Source organism: Eriocheir sinensis, chromosome 66, assembly GCF_024679095.1.
Source record: "Eriocheir sinensis breed Jianghai 21 chromosome 66, ASM2467909v1, whole genome shotgun sequence".
NCBI lineage: Eukaryota > Metazoa > Arthropoda > Malacostraca > Decapoda > Varunidae > Eriocheir > Eriocheir sinensis.
In genome coordinates, this window is record NC_066574.1 from 7,429,058 (window position 1) to 7,451,768 (window position 22,711).

General features: G+C 47.8%; 2 protein-coding genes across 15 annotated transcripts in view; both read right to left on the reverse strand.

Moving 5' to 3' along the window:
- Nucleotides 1–22,711, reverse strand: part of LOC126987674 (uncharacterized) — a 195,143-nt gene that overhangs the window by 11,773 nt on the left and 160,659 nt on the right. Inside the window, exons 25-33 of the mRNA XM_050844800.1 lie at nucleotides 22,472–22,641; nucleotides 20,458–20,699; nucleotides 11,755–11,923; nucleotides 8,739–8,877; nucleotides 5,950–6,061; nucleotides 5,287–5,415; nucleotides 2,729–2,858; nucleotides 1,617–2,184; nucleotides 572–691 (exon numbers count right to left, since the gene is read on the reverse strand). Coding sequence (XP_050700757.1) covers nucleotides 572–691; nucleotides 1,617–2,184; nucleotides 2,729–2,858; nucleotides 5,287–5,415; nucleotides 5,950–6,061; nucleotides 8,739–8,877; nucleotides 11,755–11,923; nucleotides 20,458–20,699; nucleotides 22,472–22,641 — 1,779 coding nt within the window. The remainder of the gene's footprint in view (nucleotides 1–571; nucleotides 692–1,616; nucleotides 2,185–2,728; nucleotides 2,859–5,286; nucleotides 5,416–5,949; nucleotides 6,062–8,738; nucleotides 8,878–11,754; nucleotides 11,924–20,457; nucleotides 20,700–22,471; nucleotides 22,642–22,711) is intronic.
- On the reverse strand, nucleotides 14,099–17,957 carry LOC126987815 (titin-like). Of its 14 annotated transcripts, none has more exons than XM_050845210.1 (3): nucleotides 17,119–17,957; nucleotides 14,794–16,641; nucleotides 14,099–14,658 (listed from the first exon to the last, which is right to left on the reverse strand). In XM_050845210.1, the coding sequence occupies exons 1-3, from the start codon at nucleotides 17,914–17,916 to the stop codon at nucleotides 14,176–14,178; spliced, it is 3,129 nt and encodes a 1,042-aa protein (XP_050701167.1). In that variant the 5' UTR covers nucleotides 17,917–17,957; the 3' UTR covers nucleotides 14,099–14,175. The 14 variants fall into 14 exon arrangements, with proteins under 14 accessions (XP_050701167.1, XP_050701160.1, XP_050701161.1 ...); XM_050845203.1 differs by having other exon boundaries at nucleotides 14,794–16,959; XM_050845204.1 differs by having other exon boundaries at nucleotides 16,801–17,957.

Below are 22,711 nucleotides of genomic sequence, written 5' to 3' on the forward strand. Positions count from 1 at the left end.
TGGCGCCACTATAAACACTTGTCTGCGCCATGACGGACTGGGGTCGAATACCATCCAGGCCCCGCAAGCCCCGAAAATGACCTCTCTTTTTGGACACTCCTTTGACCTCTATTCAGGAGCAATAAGTAGCGGGCTTTTTTTTATATTTTTCTTTACGCCCTTGAACCGTCTCCTTAGCTGTAAAAAAAAAAAAGCCTACCGGCGCTATAGGCATAGGCGTAAAATAAAGAAAAAGAAAAGAGCGAGAAAAACGATCCATGTGAACTCGACTAATCTCTGGGTCGTATTTTAAACCATTTTGTCGCCCAAGTTCACATATTTGACATGGCTTTCGTAGGAGCTGTAGGCATTTCCAGGGGTAGTTTTATGACCCTGGTGGTAGTTTGACCCTTCCTCTGTGCCATGAACCTTCAAAAACACTCATGAAAACCCTTATGATCCCCTCTTTGACCTTTAGAAATAGTTGATGTGAGAGGCGATGGTGTCTTAAAATGCGGCCCTCTGTTATGACCTTTGGAAACCTTTGTTGTGAGAGCCGAAAGCGTCTGAGTGATGCATGGGCCGCTTTTACCTGTATGTTGGTGACGCTGAAGCTGAGGACGGGGGAGGAGCCGGCGGCCACCAGCACCCGCGTGTTCTGCTGCGGCGTGAGCTGAGGACACCAACCCGGCCCACGGCGCTCCTCGGCTTCCTGTGGGGCGGGGGTGAGGGGGGTGAGGGGGGTGAGAAGGGTTAGGGAGGCGACTAGCACATTTGCCAGATTATCGTACTCAGAGCCTCGTATTTACCTGTTTCTGAGCCATAGCTATTGCCCAAAAAACACCAATAATTAAACATTTTAACGATAACTATATATGAAGGCAGTTATTGGGGTCGAGGAGGCAGTTTTTGGGGCGGAAATAGGGAAACATAGGAGGCTGAGTACGACAATCTGGCAACGTTGGCGAGTAGGCTCCAAGGGCAGGATTGTGGAGGCTCGGTGAATGGTGATCAGGGAAGAGGAATGGAGATGAAAGATGAGAGGAGGGTGAAGACTGAGAGCCGATTTCACAGTCCACCACAGTGTCTTCGTAACAGCCCGAACCAAACAATAGAATCCCATACAATCCAAAACGGTGAGGTCTTCGATGCCACACTAAATACACAAGACTTTCCCTGTATAGTTTCATCAAATTTGTGAACTTAAATATAAACACCAGACAATATACAAGGAAATTTCGAAGGTTCTGGTATTGGTTTGGGAGCTTACTAACCCATCACGGGGAACTGTAAAACTGGCCCTGAGAGAAGGAAGTGAGTGAAACCAGCGAGGGAGTCACTGAAAACTTGAGGACAAAAGAAGGTTGTGATAATGTTGGTGATCATGGGAGGAGAAAAAAGATCGGGAGATGAGAGAAGGATGTGAGGGAGAACCGAATGCAACAAGTGGGAATAGTGTCCAGGAGAACTTGGGAACAACCGAACTTGTCACTGTGTTGGTCAGCTGAGGGACAGACGTGTGGCGACGAGAGGAGGGTGTGATGAGGGAATGGTTGAGACAAATAAGGAGAAAATGTGTCCACGCAAACCTGAGGACCAAAGAAACACCAAGCAATATTAGCAGAGGCGTGACTCACCGAAGTGTTGTGGTGGACGGCCAGGTGGAGCGGGCAGGCGGCGGCGGCGGGCGAGCGGCTGCCCACACACCGCAGCGTCAGGTCACACCAAGTACACGCCTGCACGCCAGCGCCCTGCCCTGACACACAGCTGCTGCAGGTGTCGCGGCCGGAGCAGGAGTCCTCCAAGGGGTGTTCAGGATCGTCGGGCGGGTCACGAGCTGGGAGGGGCGTGAGGGTGGGGCCGGCGGTGAGAGCAAGGGCGTCGGGGTGGGCGAGAGTGGGGTGCAGGGTGATGTTGGGCTGGAGGGAGGGGTGGAGGTGGCAGGGCCCGGCCAGCACACTTAGGTGGTCCAGGGCGATGTCTCCCTCAGGCCCCGCCCCTCGACGCGCCCGCACCGCCAGCACCAGCGGCAGGGACACGTCCTCCAGGTGCTCGGGCCGCACGGTGACGCTCACCGACACCCAGCTCAGGCCGCGCCCACCCGCCACCTCGTAGAGCTGCGTGGAGTGCATGCCGCTGGGCAGGTGCTGGAGGGCGAGCACTGATACCTGCGACACCTGGGAGCCGTACAAGAACAGCGCGAACCTGCCGACCAAGGCGGTAAGGTAAGGTTGGTCACTTAACCTCTGACCTTGCTCATATTCTAGCAGAAGGAACTTGGTGACCTTCAATGCCCTAGAAGTTTAATTTCTCCTTGTGAAAACTCAAAATAGCCTTCTGGACGTAGAAAGCCTGTTTCTTGTTGAAGAAGTTGTGAAAATTGGAAAATAATGTGAGTGTGTGTGTGTGTGTGTGTGTGTGTGTGTGTGTGTGTGTGTGTGTGTGTGTGCGCGCGCGTCCATGTCTGTGTATGTGTGACCGCCATGTGTCCTGAGCCCCACCACCCTAAGGACGCGTCTCCGGGCAACTTAACGAGCGGGCCAAGACAGCGCTGGAGCCTTCCCGCGCCGCCACGCCGGGGGTGGGGTGGGTGGGGGGGGGACGAAGGGGAGGTGGGGAAATACTGATACGAGACTGAGAAATACCGATACTAGAGAGAGAGAGAGAGAGAGAGAGAGAGAGAGAGAGAGAGAGAGAGAGAGACTATATATACTCCACTAACAACCTCTTTTTATCCTCCCTTCCTCACCCGAAGCAAATGGACTTCTCGGGAGCGTCGGGCAGCATCAGCGGGGGGCTCATCAGGTCGGCGGTGCTGCCCTCAGATCCGTAGAGGGAGTCAGCGAAAACGAAGCCAGAGTCACCTTCTCCTGGGTAACCTGACGAAGAAACAGCCCGTCATTCACCTGGACCGGAGGAGGAACGAAGAACAGCCGCGCCCTTCTGGAGGAGGAGGAGGCAAGAGGCGGGAGGAGGAAGAGGCAGAGGAGGCAGAAAAAGGAGTGTAAGGAGAGAGTGGAGGGAGAAGAGGGGTGGAGGAGAAAGTCGAATGATGAAATGTGGAAGAGGAGAGTGGGTGGGAGATGTGGAGGAGAAAGATGGGTGGGTGAATGTGGATGGGAGAAGAAGGAGTACATGGAGAGAGTGGAGGGAGAAGAGAGGTGGAGGAAAAAGTTGAATGAGGATATGTGGAAGAGGAAAGTGGGAGATGTGGAGGAGAAAGATAGGTGGACGTCAAAGGTAGGTAGGAGAATGAGTGGGAAAAGGTGGAGGCGAGATGTGGAGAAGAAAGGTGGGTGGGGTAACGTGAAGAAAGAAGGTGGGTGGAAGAAGGTGGGTGGAAGAAGGTGGGTGGAAGAAGGTGGGTGGAAGAAAGTGGGTGGAAGAAAATGGTGGAGAAAGGTGGGTGGGAAAATGTGGAGGAAGAAGGAAAGGGGATGAGAGAAGGCAAAGGAAGAGGCAGAACAAGGCAAAATAGAGGTCGTTGAGGAGGAAGAAAATGGTTAGCGAGTCGTTGGCAGCTTGGGTCGCGGAGGATGTATTCTGAGATCCAGGCCGAGGCAGGACAGACATAGTTAGGAAGCGGAAGCAGGGGAAAGAAGAGGAGTCGCTGTTCGCTTATTGGGCCGAGAAAATATATAAAACTCAAAAGCTAGGAAGTCAAGGGGGGCAGAAAGAAGTTTTAATAAGGAGGTAGGAGGAGAAGGAGGAGGAGGAGGACGACGATACCAAATAGGGAGAAGTAAAAGAGCAGTCGAAGAACTCACGATACAGGAGGACGAGGAGGTCACGAGGAGGAGGTGAAAGGAGAATGATGTGAAGTCAATAGGAAGAAGTGGACAGATAATGACGTTGGCTCGCGGATGTTCGCGCACTCGGTCGTAAAAGAGATCACTGAAGGGCCAGGAAAACAAGGCCAGGAAGATGCCAGAGAGGAGCAGGCAGGGAGGAGGTGGAGGGAGGGTAATGGTTAGTCAGATGCAGGAAGACGAGGAAAGACAAATGCAGTTAACAATGCGTATTGGTTAACGAGGTGAAGGACAGTTGTTTTTCGTATTGGGTGAAGGAGAAGCATGATCAAAGAACCAATAAGGAATGCAGGAAGTGGGGACATACTGTGGGCAATAGGAGGGGAAAGGAAGATAGATAACAAGGCCTGCTGGTTAACGAGGTGGCTTACAGGTGTTCTCCGTGGCTACCTGCGCACTGAGACACGTGGTTGTTTACTCTATTCAGATCAACTTGGCAAATAAGCCCCTCCCACTTTCCCATCAAGCGTATATCATTGGCCAATCCCACGGCAAGCCACGCCTACTCTTCAGCTCAGACCTCATGTGATTGGTGGATGCTGGGAGTGGTTTAATCTTATTGGTGGTAGCTGGGCTGGCGTGGGTGGGGCTTACATGCGGAGTTGGCTTGAACAAAGTATAATCACCTGAAAATATGAGGTGACATTAAAAAGGGAGGCTTCATGAGTGGAAATATTAGAGGTGCTTCTTTGGGAGGCTTAAGATATAGTCATGTGTGTGGAATAAGGGAAGGGGAGGAAGAGTGTGTACGTGTGTGTGTGTGTGTGTGGGGGGAGGGAGAGGGATATATAAGTGTGTGTGTGTTGGGGGGGGAGGGGGGGGTGCGGAGGAGGGTCCAGGAATGTGTAGGCGTGTGCTTATAGCTGACTGGCTGCCCTCCACGCCGCAACCTAAGGACGGACACCCACCGCGGCGGAAAGGCAAGATCACCGGCCCGTCCCCTAATGAGTCCTGTTTCGTCTACCTTTCCACGTTACTTCACCGCCGAGGCTCCACTGGCCATGTAATACCATCTCATTAGTCGGACACCCGCCCACAGACAGACACAGACAAGGTCGAGGGTGGAATCAGAGCAGGCGTGGGAGCAGTACACGCCTGAACCACACACCCGCACAGACACACACAGACAAAGAGATGAAGAAGGAGGAATTCGAGCAGGCGTGGGAGCAGTACACGCCTGAACCACACACCCGCGCAGACACACACAGACAAAGAGATGAAGAAGGAGGAATTCGAGCAGGCGTGGGAGCAGTACACGCCTGAACCACACACCCGCGCAGACACACACAGACAAAGAGATGAAGAAGGAGGAATTCGAGCAGGCGTGGTAACTGTACAAACCTGAATCACACAGCAAAACACAAATGAGGCGTGTGAGGGACTTAATGTACTGGCAAGCAAGCCCTCTGTCACTACACGCCACATATAACTACTGACAAGGGAATGAGTGGCGTGGGCGTGGGTGTGGGCGTGGGCCTGGGCGAGGAGGATGGCAAACCTGTGATGGGTCCTGTGCGGCGGGTGTGGGGCGAGGCGCGGGCGTACACCCAGGAGTAGCCGTGATGAACGCTCGGTTGTGACCACCCGCAGAGACTGTCCGCGAACTCACAGCTCAGCATCTCGGCGCCTGAAGAAGAGGAGCCGAGGAGTGGGTGGGAGAAGTGGAGGGAGGTTGGAGGGGGAATATAGAAGGAGGACGAAGTGGAGGAAGAAGAGGCAGGGAAAGGGTGAGAAAAGGAGAATAGGAGGAGGAAAAGGAGGCAGGAAGGAAACAAGAGATTGAGTTGAATGAAGCAGGAGGAGGAAGGTGCCAAAAATGGAGGGGGGGAAGGATGGGAAGGAAGGAGGGGAACAGAAGGATGGGAAAGGAAAGTAAAATAAGGACGGAAAGGAGGAAAACGAGGAAGAAGGTGTGAAGGAGGAAGAGAGGAGGAGGATGAGAGAGAGGAAACAAGTGGTGGGGGGGGGAAGGAACAAGGAGGAGGAGGAGGAGGAGGAGGGTAGGCGCGGGAGACATACAGATTACATAGAAAATGGAACATGGGAGGAACAGGCATATAAAAACAGTTCTCATCCTCACTTACATAACAAGAATGAATAATCTCTCTCTCTCTCTCTCTCTCTCTCTCTCTCTCTCTCTCTCTCTCTCTCTCTCTCTCACCTAGGGGGTTGAGAGCGCGGGGCTGGGTGGCTCTGAAGGACAGGTGAGACAGGTGTACTTGCTGGGAGTCGTAGTAGTGATGGTGGTGGTGGTCAGTCAGGAGGAAGGCCAACTGGAGGGGGGTGGGGGGGGGAGCGGAGAGGGGGGCGTCAGAACATAAGAACATAAGAACGTAAGGAGTCTGCAGGAGGCCGGTTACATCAATACACACAATACATCTTGATACACCTGAGCGAACAGAGGCCGCCCGTTACCTGCCGCAAGCTAGGGGGAAGGTGTGCATTTGACGTCCCCAATGCCAAGGTAGGTAATTTGAGAAGGGTAAGATTAGTTCAATGCTGCGAGTTATTTTTTTTTATCCATTGCAGCTTAGGTGGTGCGAAGTGGCTGTTGCTGTCTCGAGAAAACGACGTGGATGGGTGAATATGGAGGAAAAAAGTGGATGGGGGTATGTGGAGAAGAAAGATAGGAGGGGAAAAAGAGGGGTGGGTGGGAGAAGATGGATGGGAAAATGTGGTGAAGAAAGGTAGGTGGAAGAATGTGGATGAGAAAAGTGTAGAGTGGTGGAATGATGTGGATTGGGAGAATGAGTTGAAATCGTCTTCGTCGGGAAATACATTGGTCGAGGTAGCATGTTCCTTAATCCTAACTAACTAACTTACTAACTGTCTAAATGTCCAAATGTCTAACTGTCTGATTGTCTGTCTAAATGTCTAAGTGTCTGATTGTTCGTCTAAATGAATAATTGTTGAACTATCTAATTATCTAACTGTCTATCTATTTAATTGTCTAACTGTCTAAGTATGTCTAAATGTTTGTATAAATGTCCGTCTATCTAATTGTCTAATTGTCTAACTATCTAACTGTCTAAATGTTTGTCGAAATGTCTAACTGTCTATCTGTCTAACTAGCTAACTGTGTGAATGTTTGTGGAAATGTCTAACTGTCTAACTATCTAACTGTCTAAATGTTTGTCGAAATGTCTAACTGTCTATCTGTCTAACTATCTAACTGTCTAAATGTTTGTCGAAATGTCTAACTGTCTATCTGTCTAACTATCTAACTGTGTGAATGTTTGTGGAAATGTCTAACTGTCTAATTACCTATCTAACTGTCTAAATGTTTAACTGTTTGACGTCTTCCATTACAGTTGTTGGGTCTTGTTCGTGCGCGGATTTTCACCACTGTTTGCCGTTTCTCTTGAGTCACCGCCGCTCTTCGGAATAAATCTTGAAAGCGAACACAAACTGGACAGCTGGAGGCGCTTAAGCTGGAGGGCCGCGCTTGTGAGTATTACCAGTGAAACACGAGGCCCCGTAAACCTTTTTATGGAGCGGCAGAGGAGGAAGGGAGGCGGTGGTGGTGGTGATGAAGGGTCTGGGGCAGGGAAGGGCGCCACTAAAGTCCTGCAGAGGGCCGTGAAGGGGTCAGTGTGAGTTCCTTCCTGGTCACGGAGAGGTCTTTGGGGACCATGTACCCGATGCAAACGCTATTATCCTTTATGTTTATCCTCCTCCTCCTCCTCCTCCTCCTCCTCCTCCTCCTCCTTCTCCTTCTTTTCCTTCACCTCCTACTTTCCCGGCTCCCTTTACGCTCCATGTCTGCAGGAGTAACGGCCCCGCACTCATGACCTTTGTTTCTCCATGATGCGTGACCTTTGTGACCTTCCATGTTGTTGTACTAAAGTCTGGGCTGAATCATGTTGACCCGTCTCTTGTCACCTGGTCTTGGTTCACCCAGTTTTGCATTGTTAGCTTTTTTTATTTTTTTTATTATTATTGTTTCCTATTTTTGTGCCCTTGAGCTGTCTCCTTTGTTGTAAAAAAAAAAATTCCTCTCCCACCTCGTTTTCATCAATTAGTTTTTCTTTCATACCCTTTTCACTGATCTCTTATATTGGGTGACCCTTCCTTGCCCCTTCTGACTTACCCATGAGAACACTTGATCATACCTCTTAAGACTACCTGTAAATGTGGAGGAGGGTATCAGGACACCTCTCCTTCCGAAACTGATTTTTCTTTTTGGCAACTCTATTTAGGAGCAGTAAGTAGCGGGCTTTTTTTTTCATATTGTTTTTTTTTTTTACGCCCTTGCACTGTCTCCTCTGCTGTAAAAAAAATATCTGATGACTTCCTTGCCCCTTCTGACTTACCCATTAGCACACCTGAGCATACCTCTTAGATCTACCTGTGAATATGTACGGCACTTGCAAGGCATAAACTTGGGTCACTCCTTCAAACAAGTCATCCACCTATCCACACTCTGTACCTGGCTTCCTCTCACCTTGTAACCTGCCTACCTCACCACCTCCTCACCTGTTATCGTCACCCTATACCTATATCACACACCTTATACCTGCTTTAATCACCTTGTACTACCTGGTCACCTCGGCCTCAGATACACCTTACAGCTGCCTTATCGTATCTGTTTCCGTGATCTTCTACCTGGCATACTCATCCTGTACTCGTCTTATTCACCTTAGGATTAAATCATCTGTTTCATTACCACGAGGTGTCATCTACAAAATCTTTAAACTCCTGAGAAGTAAACTGTGGACCATTATGCGACACAGTACATTCGGGCTCACCTCGTATTAGATTTCCCATGCCAGACACTCTCCACCTGGTCACTCTTGCGTCTTCTCCCCACCCCACCCCACACACCTTGTATCACCTGCTCTCCCCCACCTTGTATCTGATCCCCCATTGCAGACATTTTCCATTCAGTCACTCCTGCGTCGCTCCTCCTCCTCCTCCTCCTTCTTCCCTCGAATCACCTGCCTCCCTCACCTTGTACTTGGTCACCCCAGGCATCGGCGGCACCAGCACATTCTCCGTCAGCCACTCGCGTCCTTTGTGTCCGCTCTGCCGCCACAACGCCCACGCCCGCACGCCCTCAGAAGAGTCCTCGGCGTCCACGACCTCCACGCTGCAGAAGGAAGGGTGGGTAGAGGGAGGGAAAAGTGGAGTGGGAAGAGGGAAAGAGGGAGGGAAAGGGAGGGTGAGAGGATGAAAATGGGAAGGGAAAATGGGAGAATGAGGGAGAGAGGGAAGAAGGGGAAGAATAAGAAGAAGGAAGGGGGGAAGAAAGAGGGAGAGGAAATACGAACGGGAGGGAGATGTGGAGGAGGAGGAGGAAAAAAGGAGAGGGAGAGGGAAGAGAGAGGATGGGAGGAGGGAGAGGGGGAGGGAGAGGAAGAATAAGAATAAGGGAGAGAGAGAGAGAGAGAGAGAGAGAAGGGAGGGGGGAAGGGGAGAGTGGGAGGCGAATAGCTGGGTCGATGAAGGATAATGAGGGTGGAAAAAACACTCAAACTTTAGCGTTTTCATTTTCTCTCTCTCCCTGTGAAGTTTAATGACCATCTCTAATGGGAAAAAATGGTTTCTTTGAGGGGGGGGGAGGGAAGGGGGGAGGAGGAGGAGGTGGAGATGGGGAAAGGGTCTGCTATCTTCCTTTGAAATATTTTTTGATTATCTCCTTTTTTATCTATATTTTTGGTCTTCGGGTATATGTGTCGCGTATGTGTCGCTGTTTCTACCCTGGTGACTTGTTTGCTTCGCGTCAGCTGCCACGTGTATGTATTCCAATGTATTCCTATGTATTTCTATGTATTCCTCTCCCTTCCACTCTCCCTCTTTCTTCCCCCCTCCCTCTCCTTAATCTTTTCCTTCTCTCTCTCTCTCTCTCTCTCTCTCTCTCTCTCTCTCTCTCTCTCTCTCTCTCTCTCTCTCTCTCTCTCTCTCTCTCTCTCTCTCTCTCTCTCTCTCTCTCTCTCTCTCTCTCTCTCTCTCTCTCTCTCCCCTCTTATTTCCTCTCCCTTCCACTCTCCCTTTTTCTTCCCCCCTCCCTCTCCTTCTTCTTCTTCTTCTTACCTCTCTCTCTCTCTTTCTCCCACTTTCCCTTCCCCTTTTCATCCTCTCACCCTCCCTCTCTCCCTCTTCCCCTCTACTTTTCCTTATCTCTCTCCCAACAACCGTAAAAGAAGGAGAGATTACATTACTGAGAGGGGCTGGGTGTAGGGGGTAGGGGGAGCAGTGTAACCTTCAGAGGGGGGGAAGGGGTAGTGGGACATGGCTATGAGTTATCCTCCAGCAACCAGACAAGACGACAGGGCCATATCCCAAACCATTACGGCGCCCAAGCAAACATATTCGACACGGTTTAATGTTGTAGTTTTGGGCATTTCCAGGGTGTAGTTTAATGACCCTGGTGGTAGTTTGACCCTTCTTCTGTACCGTGAACCTAAAACACACACTCGTCAGAACGCTATTGATCTTATTTTTGGTCTTTTTAAATTGTTGAGTTTAATGACCCTGGTGGTAGTCTGACCCTTCTTCTGTACCGTGAACCTAAAACACACACTCGCCAGAACGCTATTGACCTTATTTTTGGCGTTTTTAAATTGTTGAGTTTAATGACCCTGGTGGTAGTCTGACTCTTCTTCTGTACCGTGAACCTAAAACACACACTCGTCAGAACGCTATTGACCTTATTTTTGGTCTTTTTAAACTATTGATGTGAGAAAGGGGATGCGTCTGAGAGTACCCACCCTTGACAATGGACCCGCCTTACTTACTGAGATGGACTGAGTGAAGGGGGTGTAGTGTAGAATTCAGAGGAGTGTGTGTGTGTGTGTGTGTGTGTGTGGGGTGGGGGGTGGGGGGGAATGAGGACAGAGATACTTGTGAACCCCCAACATCCAGACAAGGGGAATGGAAAATGGAACCGCCTTTGGAGCAACACACAAATAAGGGAACCTGGACATCGAACCTACATTTCCGACAACACACAGCTCGGTATTCTTATAGACGATGCCGCCCCTCACATTAACTATTTCCAAAGGCCGAAAAGGAGATCAATCGCGTTCCATCATACACAGGAATGAAACACAGAGAGCAGGCCGTTACGTATACGAGTGTTGGAAATACAGCAACATCAAACGAGCAACCACCCAGCGCAAGAATACACAAGAAAGAAACACAAAGAGAACGCCGCTATATATAGTGTTTTTTGTAGGTTCACGGCACAAAAGAATGATCAGACTACCACAGGGTCAAAGCCTTGTCAAATAATGCGTGTGGGTTTTTTGGTTTTTTTAGAAGAAGAAGATAGAATCAAATCACTTCGTCGCCCAAGTTTACATATTTGCCAAGGCTTTCGTAGTTGTGGGCATATCCAGGAGTAGTTTTATGACCCTGGTGGTAGTGTGACCGTTCCTCTGTACCATGAACCTAAAGAAACACTCAATAGAACCCGAGTGACCCCCTCCTTGACCTTTAGAAATAGATGATGCGAGAACTGAAAGTGTCTTATAATATTGACCTAGACAGTTTGCCTCTTCGTGACTTTTAGAAGAAATGGAACCACGCCCTTGCCGCCCTGCGCTTGCTCTCGCGCTGTCAGTATGCCTTCTTCTCCCTCTACCCCCCCTATGCTCCTATTTTTAGCTTCCATTCCTATTAACCTCTCACAGATAAGGAAAACGTGAAAAATATAGCATACGAGTGTCGGAAATAAAACATCAAAGGAGCAACCATCCAGCAAGAATACGCTAGAAAGAAACAAAGAGAAGGTTGCCATCTTACGAATGTTGAAAACGAAGCAACAAAACAAGAAAGCACAGCACGATTATACGCAAGAATGAAACACAAAGAGAAAGACTTTATATATACGAGTGTTGGAAATAAAGCAACATCAAATGAGCAACCACCCATCGCAAAAATACACAAGAAAGAAACACAGAGAGACTCTTAACTGAGATGCGACCCCAACCCTTGAACAGTGTTGCCATATCGAGGGACTCACGTGAGGGTCAGGTTGGAGGGTCCCGTCCACGCGTCCAGCCGGTACCTGAAGGCCAGCACACCTGCCATGCCCTCCGGCTGCTCCAGTGGGGGCGTGACGAGGCGGCTGGGGGTACCACCGAACTGCCCCCGCGACAAAGGTGGCACGCTGACGGAGAGGTAGCGCGGCACTGCAAAGAAAGGAGTTTGAAGAAATGGCCAACGATTGATGAGTTTTGAAGGGAGGAAAGACGAAAGGGAAGGAAGGATAATGAACTTGTAAAACGTGAGCCTGGATGAAAGTGTTCTGAGTGACGAAAAGAAGACAAAAAGTAGAAAAGGAAGAAGTAGAAGCAGTAGAAAAATAAGATGATAAAGATGAAGAAGAAACAAACATACCAAAAAAGCAACAGGAGAATCGGAGGAAGAAAAAGCAAACCACAAAAAAAAAAAAAAAAAAAAAAAACGCGAACATCAAACACCAGCTCACCACCGAAATCAACACCAGCAACACCATTTTTCACCACACTCGTCATCACCATCACCAGTACACACATGCATCATCACCAGGCTCATAACACCAGCTCACCACCAAAATCAACACCGGCAACACCATTTTTCATCACCATCACTACATCACCAGTACATAGTCAGGCGTCAGGAGCCATTCAGTAGTTTAAAAGAAGGGGCGCCCGTGTGGTGAGGCCTGAAGTGAAGGTCTGATGATTGTGATTGCTGTTATTCTCTTAGTGTTGTGTTTGTGTTTCCATCTGGTTCCCAATGGTGAATACATCCCGCTGAAGGAGGTCTCGTCAACGATCGTGCTGCCGTCATCCGTAACGCACCCGATCCCCGTCTACACAACAAACATGTCCCTCGTCACCGTCACCGCCTTCAAGATCCCCCACCCCCCCCCCATGCCTCCGTCGTGGTCCTGTCCACTACCAAGGTAAGGGTATGTCTGTCACCTGTTATTGTGATCACCTGTCCATTTGTGTTGTGAGGTAGTTGAATGCAGGTGAAAGGGATATTTGTAAGTTTTTTTTCATTTGTTTATTTATTTTACTTTCATTTTGACGTCTATTTAATTATCTATCTATATATCTATCGCTTATCTAGGGTATGTCTGTCACCTGTTATTATGATCACCTGTGTTGTGAGGTAAATGAATGCAGGTGAAAGGGATATTTGTAAGTTTTTTCATGTTTATTTATTTTACTTTCATTTTGACATCTATATAATTATCTATCAATATATCTATCGCCTATCTACCTGTCCACTTGTGTCGTGAGGTAAAAAAAAATGCAGCTGGGAGGAATAAGCGTAATGTTTTGCTTGTTTAGTGATTTTCCCAATTTTGACGCAAGCTTATTTATCTATATGCACCCACTATCTATCTATATTAGCAGTTACCATTTCATTTATTCATTATTTCATCTCATTTTGTCGTGAGGTAAATATATGCAACAGGTAAGAATAAAAAATAGCCCCGCGAGAGTATGAGCCAAGCAAGACGGCGCCACTATAAAAAAACACCTGACCTGCGCCATTATGGGTTGGGGCCGACCACTAGGCCTCGCCCCCCCAAAAAACTCTACCGGCGACATAGACTAAAAAAAGGTGTTTGTTGACTTATTTTTCTCGCATTTCGACGCCTATTTCTTTACTTATCTATCCATTCAGCTATTATCTATCTAATTACATTTATTACCTTTTCGTTCAATAATTTTTCTTTACTTTTTGTCCTTTAAATGTTTCGGTTTCTTCTCTTTCTTGCGTGTTGTGTTTGATTATCGTACTTATTTTTCTTTCATTTTCACGTATTCACATATTATCTATCTGTTATCTATCTATTCACATTTATCATCTTTTCGTTTAATCTTTTTCTCTGTTTTTTCATTTGTATATTTTGGTTTCTTGTCTTTCGAGCTGTTTAATTATATCATTCTTATCTTTCTATCTGTCTATATCTCTCTATCAATATCTACGGGATGACTACTACAACAACTACTACTACTACTACTACTACTACTACTACTACTACTACTACTACTACTAAGAATAATTATAATAATAATGATAATAATAATAATAAATAATTATAACATAACAAAAATGATAATGAATACAATAAAATAATAAATATATTAATAAAAAAAATCATACATTATTTGTTGTAATACCTGTAAGATGTAGAAGAGCCGGATAGGTCATGTAGTAATGTCTTTAAGCTGAATAAATCAAGATTCAGTAAAGACTTAGGCAAGAACTGGTTTACGATCAGAGTTGTGGATGAGTGGAACAGCCTTGGCAGTCATATTTTGTGTGCCAATACAGTTACGTTAGATTTAGTTCGGTGAGGTTCAATGAAATAGATAAGAGAAACAGCAACCTGGTATCACTACTCTGTTGTAATTGCTTTCTTTACAACAGGAGCAATTCTTTAAACTACTCCTTCCTCCCTCTTTGGAATGGAAACTACGCTTTCGTTGACAGAGGGGGCACCCTTCTCAACAACCTCCCGTTGATTGACAACTCTTTCTTCTGTTACTGTCTGAGTTGTCACAACGGGAACCTTTTCCTCTGTTTCAACAACAGGGACTTCTTCGTTCCCTTTAGGAACAGTGACAATCTCTTCTGTCGCCGGAGGATGAATCTTTTCAACAACTGTCTGATTTGTCACAGCGGGAACCTTTTCCTCTGTTTCAACAACAGGGACTTCTTCTTTCCCTTTAGGAACAGTGACAATCTCTTCTTGCGCTGGAGGATGAATCTTTTCAACAACTGTCTGATTTGTCACAGCGGGAACCTTTTCCTCTGTTTCAACAACAGGGACTTCTTCGTTCCCTTTAGGAACAGTGACAATCTCTTCTGTCGCCGGAGGATGAATCTTTTCTACAACCGTCTGATTTGTCACAACGGGAACCTTTTCCTCTGTTTCAACAACAGGGACTTCTTCTTTCTCTTTAGAAACAGTGACAATCTCCTCTGTCACCACTTTCCCTTCCGTCACTGTAGGATGAATCTTTTCAACAACCGTCTGATTTGTCACAACGGGAACCTTTTCCTCTGTTTCAACAACAGGGACTTCTTCTTTCTCTTTAGAAACAGTGACAATCTCCTCTGTCGCCGTAGGGGCAGCCTGTTCAATAACTCTTTCTTCTGGGGCAACCTTTTCAATAACCCTTTCTTGTGGGGCATTCTGCTCAATAACCCTTTCTTGTGGGGCATTCTGCTCAATAACCCTTTCTTGTGGGACGTTCTGCTCAATAACCCTTTCTTGTGGGACATTCTGCTCAATAGCCCTTTCTTGTGGGACATTCTGCTCAATAACCCTTTCTTGTGGGACGTTCTGCTCAATAACCCTTTCTTGTGGGACATTCTGCTCAATAGCCCTTTCTTGTGGGACATTCTGCTCAATAACCCTTTCTTGTGGGGCATTCTGCTCAATAACCCTTTCTTGTGGGACATTCTGCTCAATAACCCTTTCTTGTGGGGCATTCTGCTCAATAACCCTTTCTTGTGGGACATTCTGCTCAATAGCCCTTTCTTGTGGGACATTCTGCTCAATAACCCTTTCTTGTGGGACATTCTGCTCAATAACCCTTTCTTGTGGGGCATTCTGCTCAATAACCCTTTCTTGTGGGACGTTCTGCTCAATAACCCTTTCTTGTGGGACGTTCTGCTCAATAACCCTTTCTTGTGGGACGTTCTGCTCAATAACCCTTTCTTGTGGGACATTCTGCTCAATAACCCTTTCTTGTGGGGCATTCTGCTCAATAACCCTTTCTTGTGGGACGTTCTGCTCAATAACCCTTTCTTGTGGGACATTCTGCTCAATAACCCTTTCTTGTGGGGCATTCTGCTCAATAACCCTTTCTTGTGGGACATTCTGCTCAATAACCCTTTCTTGTGGGGCATTCTGCTCAATAACCCTTTCTTGTGGGACGTTCTGCTCAATAACCCTTTCTTGTGGGACATTCTGCTCAATAACCCTTTCTTGTGGGACATTCTGCTCAATAACCCTTTCTTGTGGGACATTCTGCTCAATAACCCTTTCTTGTGGGACATTCTGCTCAATAACCCTTTCTTGTGGGGCATTCTGCTCAATAACCCTTTCTTGTGGGACATTCTGCTCAATAGCCCTTTCTTGTGTCACAACAGGAGCTTTCTCTTCTGTCGGCGATGGGGCAACTGTTTCAACAACCTCCTGTTGAGGGACTACCGGGACTTCTCCTTCTGTCACCGAGGGGATAATCTTTTCAACAACCTTCTTCTCTTCTGCCACAACAGGGACTTCTTCTTGCTCCTTAGAGACGCTTACGATCTCCTCTGTCATCGAAGGGGCAGCCTGCTCAACAACCTTCTCTTTTGTCTCAACGGGGACTTCCCCTTCCGTCACCGTAGGATGAATCTTTTCAATAACCTTCTTCTCTTCTGCCACAACAGGGACTTCTTCTTGCTCCTTAGAGACACTTACGATCTCCTCTGTCACCGAAGGGGCAGCCTGCTCAACAACCTTCTCTCTTGTCTCAACGGGGACTTCCCCTTCCGTCACCGTAGGATGAATCTTTTCGGCAACCTTCGCCGGCGTCACAGCAGGGACTATCTTTTCAACGACGTTACCTTCTTGAATGACAGGGGCAGCACTTGGTTCTTTTACGACGCATGGGCTACGCGTAGCATTTGTTTCTTCAGCCTTTTCTTTTTCTTCCTTAATCTTGTTTTTCACGTCATCAACTTGGTGTTTCAAGTCTTCAATTGTTTCATTAAGATGTTTTTCGTTACGAACCTCATTGATGTCGCTATCACACACATTCTTTTCGACTTCTTTTTGAATTACAGTTTCTTTCTCGACATCTTTTCCATCATCCTTTTCTGTAACGTTCTTCCTTTCCACAGATGTCACCTTGGTGCTTTCCTGTGGAGAAAGCTGTTCCTTCTTCTCTTTAACTAACACTTCATTCGTTATATTGCCGGGCAGAATTTCCTTTATTTCCTCTGTTAGTTCTACTTTCTCAAGTCCATCATCCTTCTCTGTAACGTTCTTCCTTTCCACAGATGTCACAATAGTGCTTTCCTGTGGAGAAAGCTGTTCTTTCTTCTCTTTAACTAACACTTCATTCGTTATATTGCCGGGCAGAATTTCCTTTATTTCCTCTGTCAGTTCTACTTTCTCAAGTCCATCATCCTTTTCTGTAACGTTCTTCCTTTCCACAGATGTCACCTTGGTGCTTTCCTGTGGAGAAAGCTGTTCTTCTTTCTGTTTTGCTAAAACTTCATTCGTTATATTGCCGGGCAGAATTTCCTTTATTTCCTCTGTCAGTTCTACTTTCTCAAGTCCATCATCCTTCTCTGTAACATTCTTCCTTTCCACAGATGTCACAATAGTGCTTTCCTGTGGAGAAAGCTGTTCTTCTTTCTGTTTTGCTAACACTTCATTCGTTATATTGCCGGGCAGAATCTCCTTTATTTCCTCTGTTAGTTCTGCTTTCTGAAGTCCGTCGCTCTTTCCTGAGGCATCATGTTTTAACTCGGTTTTGTTTTCACCTTTGTCGTCCGCCCCTACTTTTGGACCGATAAGATTTGCGTCTTCATTGTCCCGCGGCTTTTCCTCAGTCGTATTGGTGGGAGGTTGTACTATCAATTCCTTCTTCATAACAACTTCCTCCTTTACTTCATTGCCCTCTTCGTCCAGTACCTTTTTAACGTCCACTGTTCGTGCTATGGTCCCATTATCTGGAGTCTGTCCCGTCATGGTTTCACTTTCGGTCACAGATTTTTCACCACTTTGTTTACCGTCCTCATCTATATCGACCGTGGTTTCCGAAGTCTTTGTTACAGTTCCGTTGGGTGCTACGTCAGTCTCCGTCATCTTCTCAACAACAGTCTTTTTTCCGGTTTCATGTCCCGTTTCATCGGTGTTATTAAAGACGTTCCTTTCTATGGTCTTCATTGTGCCGTTACGAGCGATTCCCAGTCTTGTCAATATCAGATTCATCACATCTGGTGAATCTTGGAGTCCCTCCTCGTAAAGTTTTATGTACTCCTTCAGTGCGGCCTGCACCAGGGCGGCACATCGGGTCTCCTTCTCCGGGAGCCCCCGGAGCCCCGCGTCCTCGGTACTGTCCGCGAGGGGGCCCAGCCCCAGCACGATGACCGTCCAGAGTACAAGAAGATTCATAATTGTTGAGTGAACGTTTATGAAATTAAGAAGACTTGCGGTTGTGTGGCAGAAAACCGCTCTGGGATTGAAAACAGAATGGCCTCCGGAACACAGACCGGGCATGGAAAATAATCCTCTCGGGTCTTCCTCCGTTACAGGAACACACACACGACGGCGAGGAATTGGGATGTAAAGTCTGGTGTGTGTGTGTGTGTGTGTGTGTGTGTGTGTGTGTGTGTGTGTGTGTGTGTGTGTGTGTTAGGGAGGATGCGAGGCTCAGGGGTCCGTTACAAGGATGTTTAACGTCACATCACTTGGAACTCCTCCGTTTCCCCTTCCTTCCCGCTCATCATTGCCTCCCTTCCCCCCACCCCTCCTCTCTCTCTCTCTCTCTCTCTCTCTCTCTCTCTCTCTCTCTCTCTCTCTCTCTCTCTCTCTCTCTCACCAAATGTCCCCAGCACCAAGAGGATCGTCCCAACAGCAAAGAGCTTCATTGCTGTAATCTGAGGTTTGAAAGTTTTTGAAATCCTCATCAGTTCTTTTTGTTTATTATTTCAGGTTATGTTCGATTTAGTTTGATTGGATTGATGAAGATCAAATGTTTACTATAAATACGTGTGATACGCCTCAGTGACTGATATCGTCACTGAGGGCGGAGTAACCTCAACATTCCCCGAAAAACTACACAAACAATGCCCTTTACTCACACCCAAGGGCGCGGCGTGTTGAATTATTGCCTCATCTCGACCAAAGGGATCGGAGCATAGCCGCTGTACACTATTAGGGCTCGTTCACACTACAAGCAGGGCAGGGCAGGGCAGGGCAGGGCAGGGCAGACGGTTAGTAGCGGCAGTAATGTTTTGCTGTTCGCAGCTAGCGTCCTCCACGGCTCCACCCTTCAATCAACATGGCCAAGAAGTTATCTGCATCGGTGAATTTTTAGGCTGAAGCCAAAATTACAAAAACTGACCAGATTGTGCATAGTTGAGGTACACTTTAATGATATATAATAGCCATATGTTCAGAAAAGCTAATTTGGTGATATTCTCATCAAGTACCCAATCATCAGTGACCCACACAGCCATGGGACTTGGCTTTAACAACGAAATTTCATGTTCCTTTGTAAATCGTTACATTTTTCATCATCCTTCAAGATAAACACCGAGGAGTTTATCGGGCTGTTGCCTGCGAATGATCCTTGTGCAGGTCGCCCTGCTCTGCTTATATGTGAACACCTAACCGCGCCGCTCCGCTCTGCTCTGCTCTGCTCTGCCCTGCTCTGCTTGTAGTGTGAACGAACCCTTAAAACATGAACAGCGAGGTATCGGGGCCGTGACGTCATCCATGCCTGGCTCAGAGCGGCGCGTGTCGTCCCAGCGGTAGGGTGGTTCCTTGAGTGACTGTGACTGTGTGTACGTGTGTGTGTGTGTGTGTGTGTGTGTGTGTGTGTGTGTGTGTGTGTGCCCGGCGGTGTTGCGTGAATACCTTGTGGTGATCAGAAGGGTGGAGGCGGCCAGGACACTACGATGACGGTGAGCGTTTAAAAGGAACGTGAGGTCATAGATTGAAGGTGAAGCATTGGAAGTGTGTGTGTGTGTGTGTGTGTGTGTGTGTGTGTGTGTGTGCCATCAGATGACACTCCTCTAAGCAGGTCTGGGCGTGAGAGACTTTGGAGTCTTTGTGAGCTCTGACCTCCGTCCTAGGGCTCAATGCATTCAGGCTAAAAATCGAGCGAACAGAGTACTGGGTTTCATCTCAAGGAGCATAAGCAATAGGAGCGCTGAAGTCATCCTCAAACTTTACTTATTTTTTTTTTTTTTACTATTGCGCCTATGCTTCTCTTCCGGTGGATCCGGTGGTCGGTCAAGGGCTTCTTTACTGGGTCCCTGATGGTCTGCCCAGCCCGTTCTTCGTTCTGGAGTGTTTATATTGGCGCCCATCTTGCATTGGCAGCCTTGCCCTCCCAGAGCTCATCTTGATCCCTAGAAATCTAGTCGGGTTGATAGGTGGTCTTTCTGGACAGCATGTGGTAGTTTTAAGCCAGCGGGCGGTGGCTGAAAAATCCCAGTGGCAGTGGCACGGATTGCGAGGAAACTCGCGTCCTCCTGAACACGAGGCCGTTACTTTGACGACTCAGCCACCGCCTCCATTAGTTAGACGTCATCTCGATTATACGGTTCAGTTTTCGTCCCCCTACTATAGAATGGATATCAAGATGTTAGAATCTGTACAGAGGAGGATGACAAAGATGATTCAGGGGGTGAGAAACTTGCCGTTCTTATGTTCTAATGTTCTTATGCATCATCACCAGGCTCATAACACCACCTCACCACCAAAATCACCATCAGCAACACCAACATGTCTTCATCACCACCATATTAAGACGAAGAACACGAAGACGAAGAAAAAGAAATCACCATCAACACACACACACACACACACACACACACACACAAAAAAAAAAAAAAAAAAAAAAAAAAACTCTCCAGTATGACTCTCCCCCTCCCGCTCCCTAACACCAACCAACCAACCAACCAACCAACCAGCCAGCCAACTCACCGTCAAAATTATCATCCAGGCAGTGCTTCTCATCATCACCGTCGGGACAGTCGAGGTGGCGGTCACACAGGGCAGACTCGGGCAGGCAGAGTCCCGAGGGGCAGCGGTAGGGTTCCGGGGCCTCACACTTCCTCGCTACCCTCATACCCGCCTCCACCATGCCCAAGCCCACGCCCAAACCTGTGCACTTCCTCTCGTCCTCGCCGTTCTCGCAGTTCCACACGCCGTCGCAAATCTGCCAGCTGATAGAAGGGACGTTGATGTGGGTGAAAGGAGAGGGGAAGGGACGATTGGGGCTTGGGGGCAGTGAGAGTCAGAACGGAGAAAGGGAGAGGAGGTGGATGGGGTTTAGGGAAAGGGATGAAAAGGGAGAGAAGAGAAGATGGATGTGTGTATTGGGAATGGAGAAAAGATGGTGGATGAGGGAAGAGAAGAAGAAAAGAAGAGGCAAGGGAAAAAGAGAGAGAGAATCACAGAGGAGGAGAAGGTAGGAGGGAGGGGGAGAGCATGATAAGAAGGCAGGGGAGGGAGAGAGGCGTGGGTGGCAGGTACTCATCGCCAGGGGAGAGGGTTCGGAGGGAAAGCAGGAAAGGGGAAAGGGTGGGGGGGTCAGGTAAGCCAGGGGAGAGGGTCCAGGCATAGTGCAGGCTTTTGGGGGATCAGAGAGATAACAGGCTGCCTATTTCAAGCTTACATGTGGCTCTCTGAACTGAAAATACTCGAGAAAGGGCGATAACAATGGAAGTCTCTCTCTCTCTCTCTCTCTCTCTCTCTCTCTCTCTCTCTCTCTCTCTCTCTCTCTCTCTCTCTCTCTCTCTCTCTCTCTCTCAAGTCTCTGCTCCGATTTTCCCTGGAGCCACAAAAAGACAAAGGAATAGAAAACGTAAGCTGAAAAAAAATCTGAATCTTCTATGATTGAATGAAAGGAAAACTATTTCATTTTTATAGTACTACCTTTTCGCAGATTTCACTTATGTTTTTATTTGTGTGTGTCTGAATCAGAATGGAAGGGAAGGAGAATCATGGGAGCTATTGTGAGAAGAAGAGTATATACCATCCACAGCAATGCACATCTTCCCTTATAAGCCCTCGCCTGCCTACTGCCTCATTCATCCACACACTCGGCGACCCTCACCGATCCACTCCCACACACGCTTCTCACAATCTTTACCTGCCCAATCAAACCCACAACGTTCTGACCCTCTGTTACACTCCCTGAGCACCAAACTAACCTACTCATTATTCTGTTTAAGGCAAAAAGGACAGGCCTACGCACTACTCAACATTCTCCTTACTGCAGTTGCACCCACAAAGTCTCATTCTTTCACCCAGTTATTTTTCCTTAGTCTAATGTTAACGTGTAAGGCAGTGATGGGTAGAGCTTCATGTTAAGTATGTAGTCCAAAATTGGGCCACTCAAAACACAAAAAGGCAAACTAACAAACGACCTCTCAGCAATGTGTCAGCTGTTAATGCACCAATACAATAGAGTATTCAGTACACCACAACCCACTGCCATCGTCCATGACCCCACCACATTCTTTGCCGAGATCCCGGCCCACACACTACTGCCAGAAGTGCAAATAACCACCGGGGACATAAAGAAGGCCACAAGGGAACTACGTGCAAACTCCGCAGCTGGACCCGACGGAGTGCCAGCTATCCTGCTCCATGAGAGTATTGAAACAATGGCGCATCCCTTACAGAAGCTGGGGCAGTGCTCTTTCGATACAGGAAAAGTCCCAGCGCTATTCAAACACTCCTTCATGTGCCCTATATACAAGGGAGGCGATAAAAGCCTTCCAAAGAACTATAGGCCGGTTGCCCTCACCTCTCATGTTATAAAAATCCAGGAGAAATGTGTGAGGAACAAGATCCAAGAATACCTGGAAGCAAACAATCTACTGAGTGAGAGTCAACACGGCTTTAGGAAAGGAAGATCATGCCTATCCAAGCTGCTAACCCACCACGATTGGCTCCTGAACAACCTAGCCCTACAACCATATCGTCTCACCTGGGCACACACACGTCGCAGGCGAAGTGAGCAGGTGGGCAGGCCTCGCAGAAGAGCTCGTCACTGCAGGAGGAGATGGAGGCGGCCCCGTCACACACTTGGCCCCGCGGCACACACACGCCGGAGTGAGGGCAAATGAACTCCCCGGTGCTGCAGTACGCACATCCCACCTGTGGAAAAGCGAGGAAAAGCTGGGATGATGCACCGACCAGGTTACTCTGCCTCTGCGCCACCTATCCC

Excerpts from the sequence above, each read along its gene's own strand:
- LOC126987815 (XM_050845195.1), bottom strand. The coding sequence starts at position 17,916 with ATGAATCTTCTTGTACTCTGGACGGTCATCGTGCTGGGGCTGGGCCCC. Across the intron at positions 14,659-14,793 it reads TTGTTGAAACAGAGGAAAAG|GTTCCCGTTGTGACAAATCA; the intron begins GTTCCCGTTGTG and ends ACAGAGGAAAAG.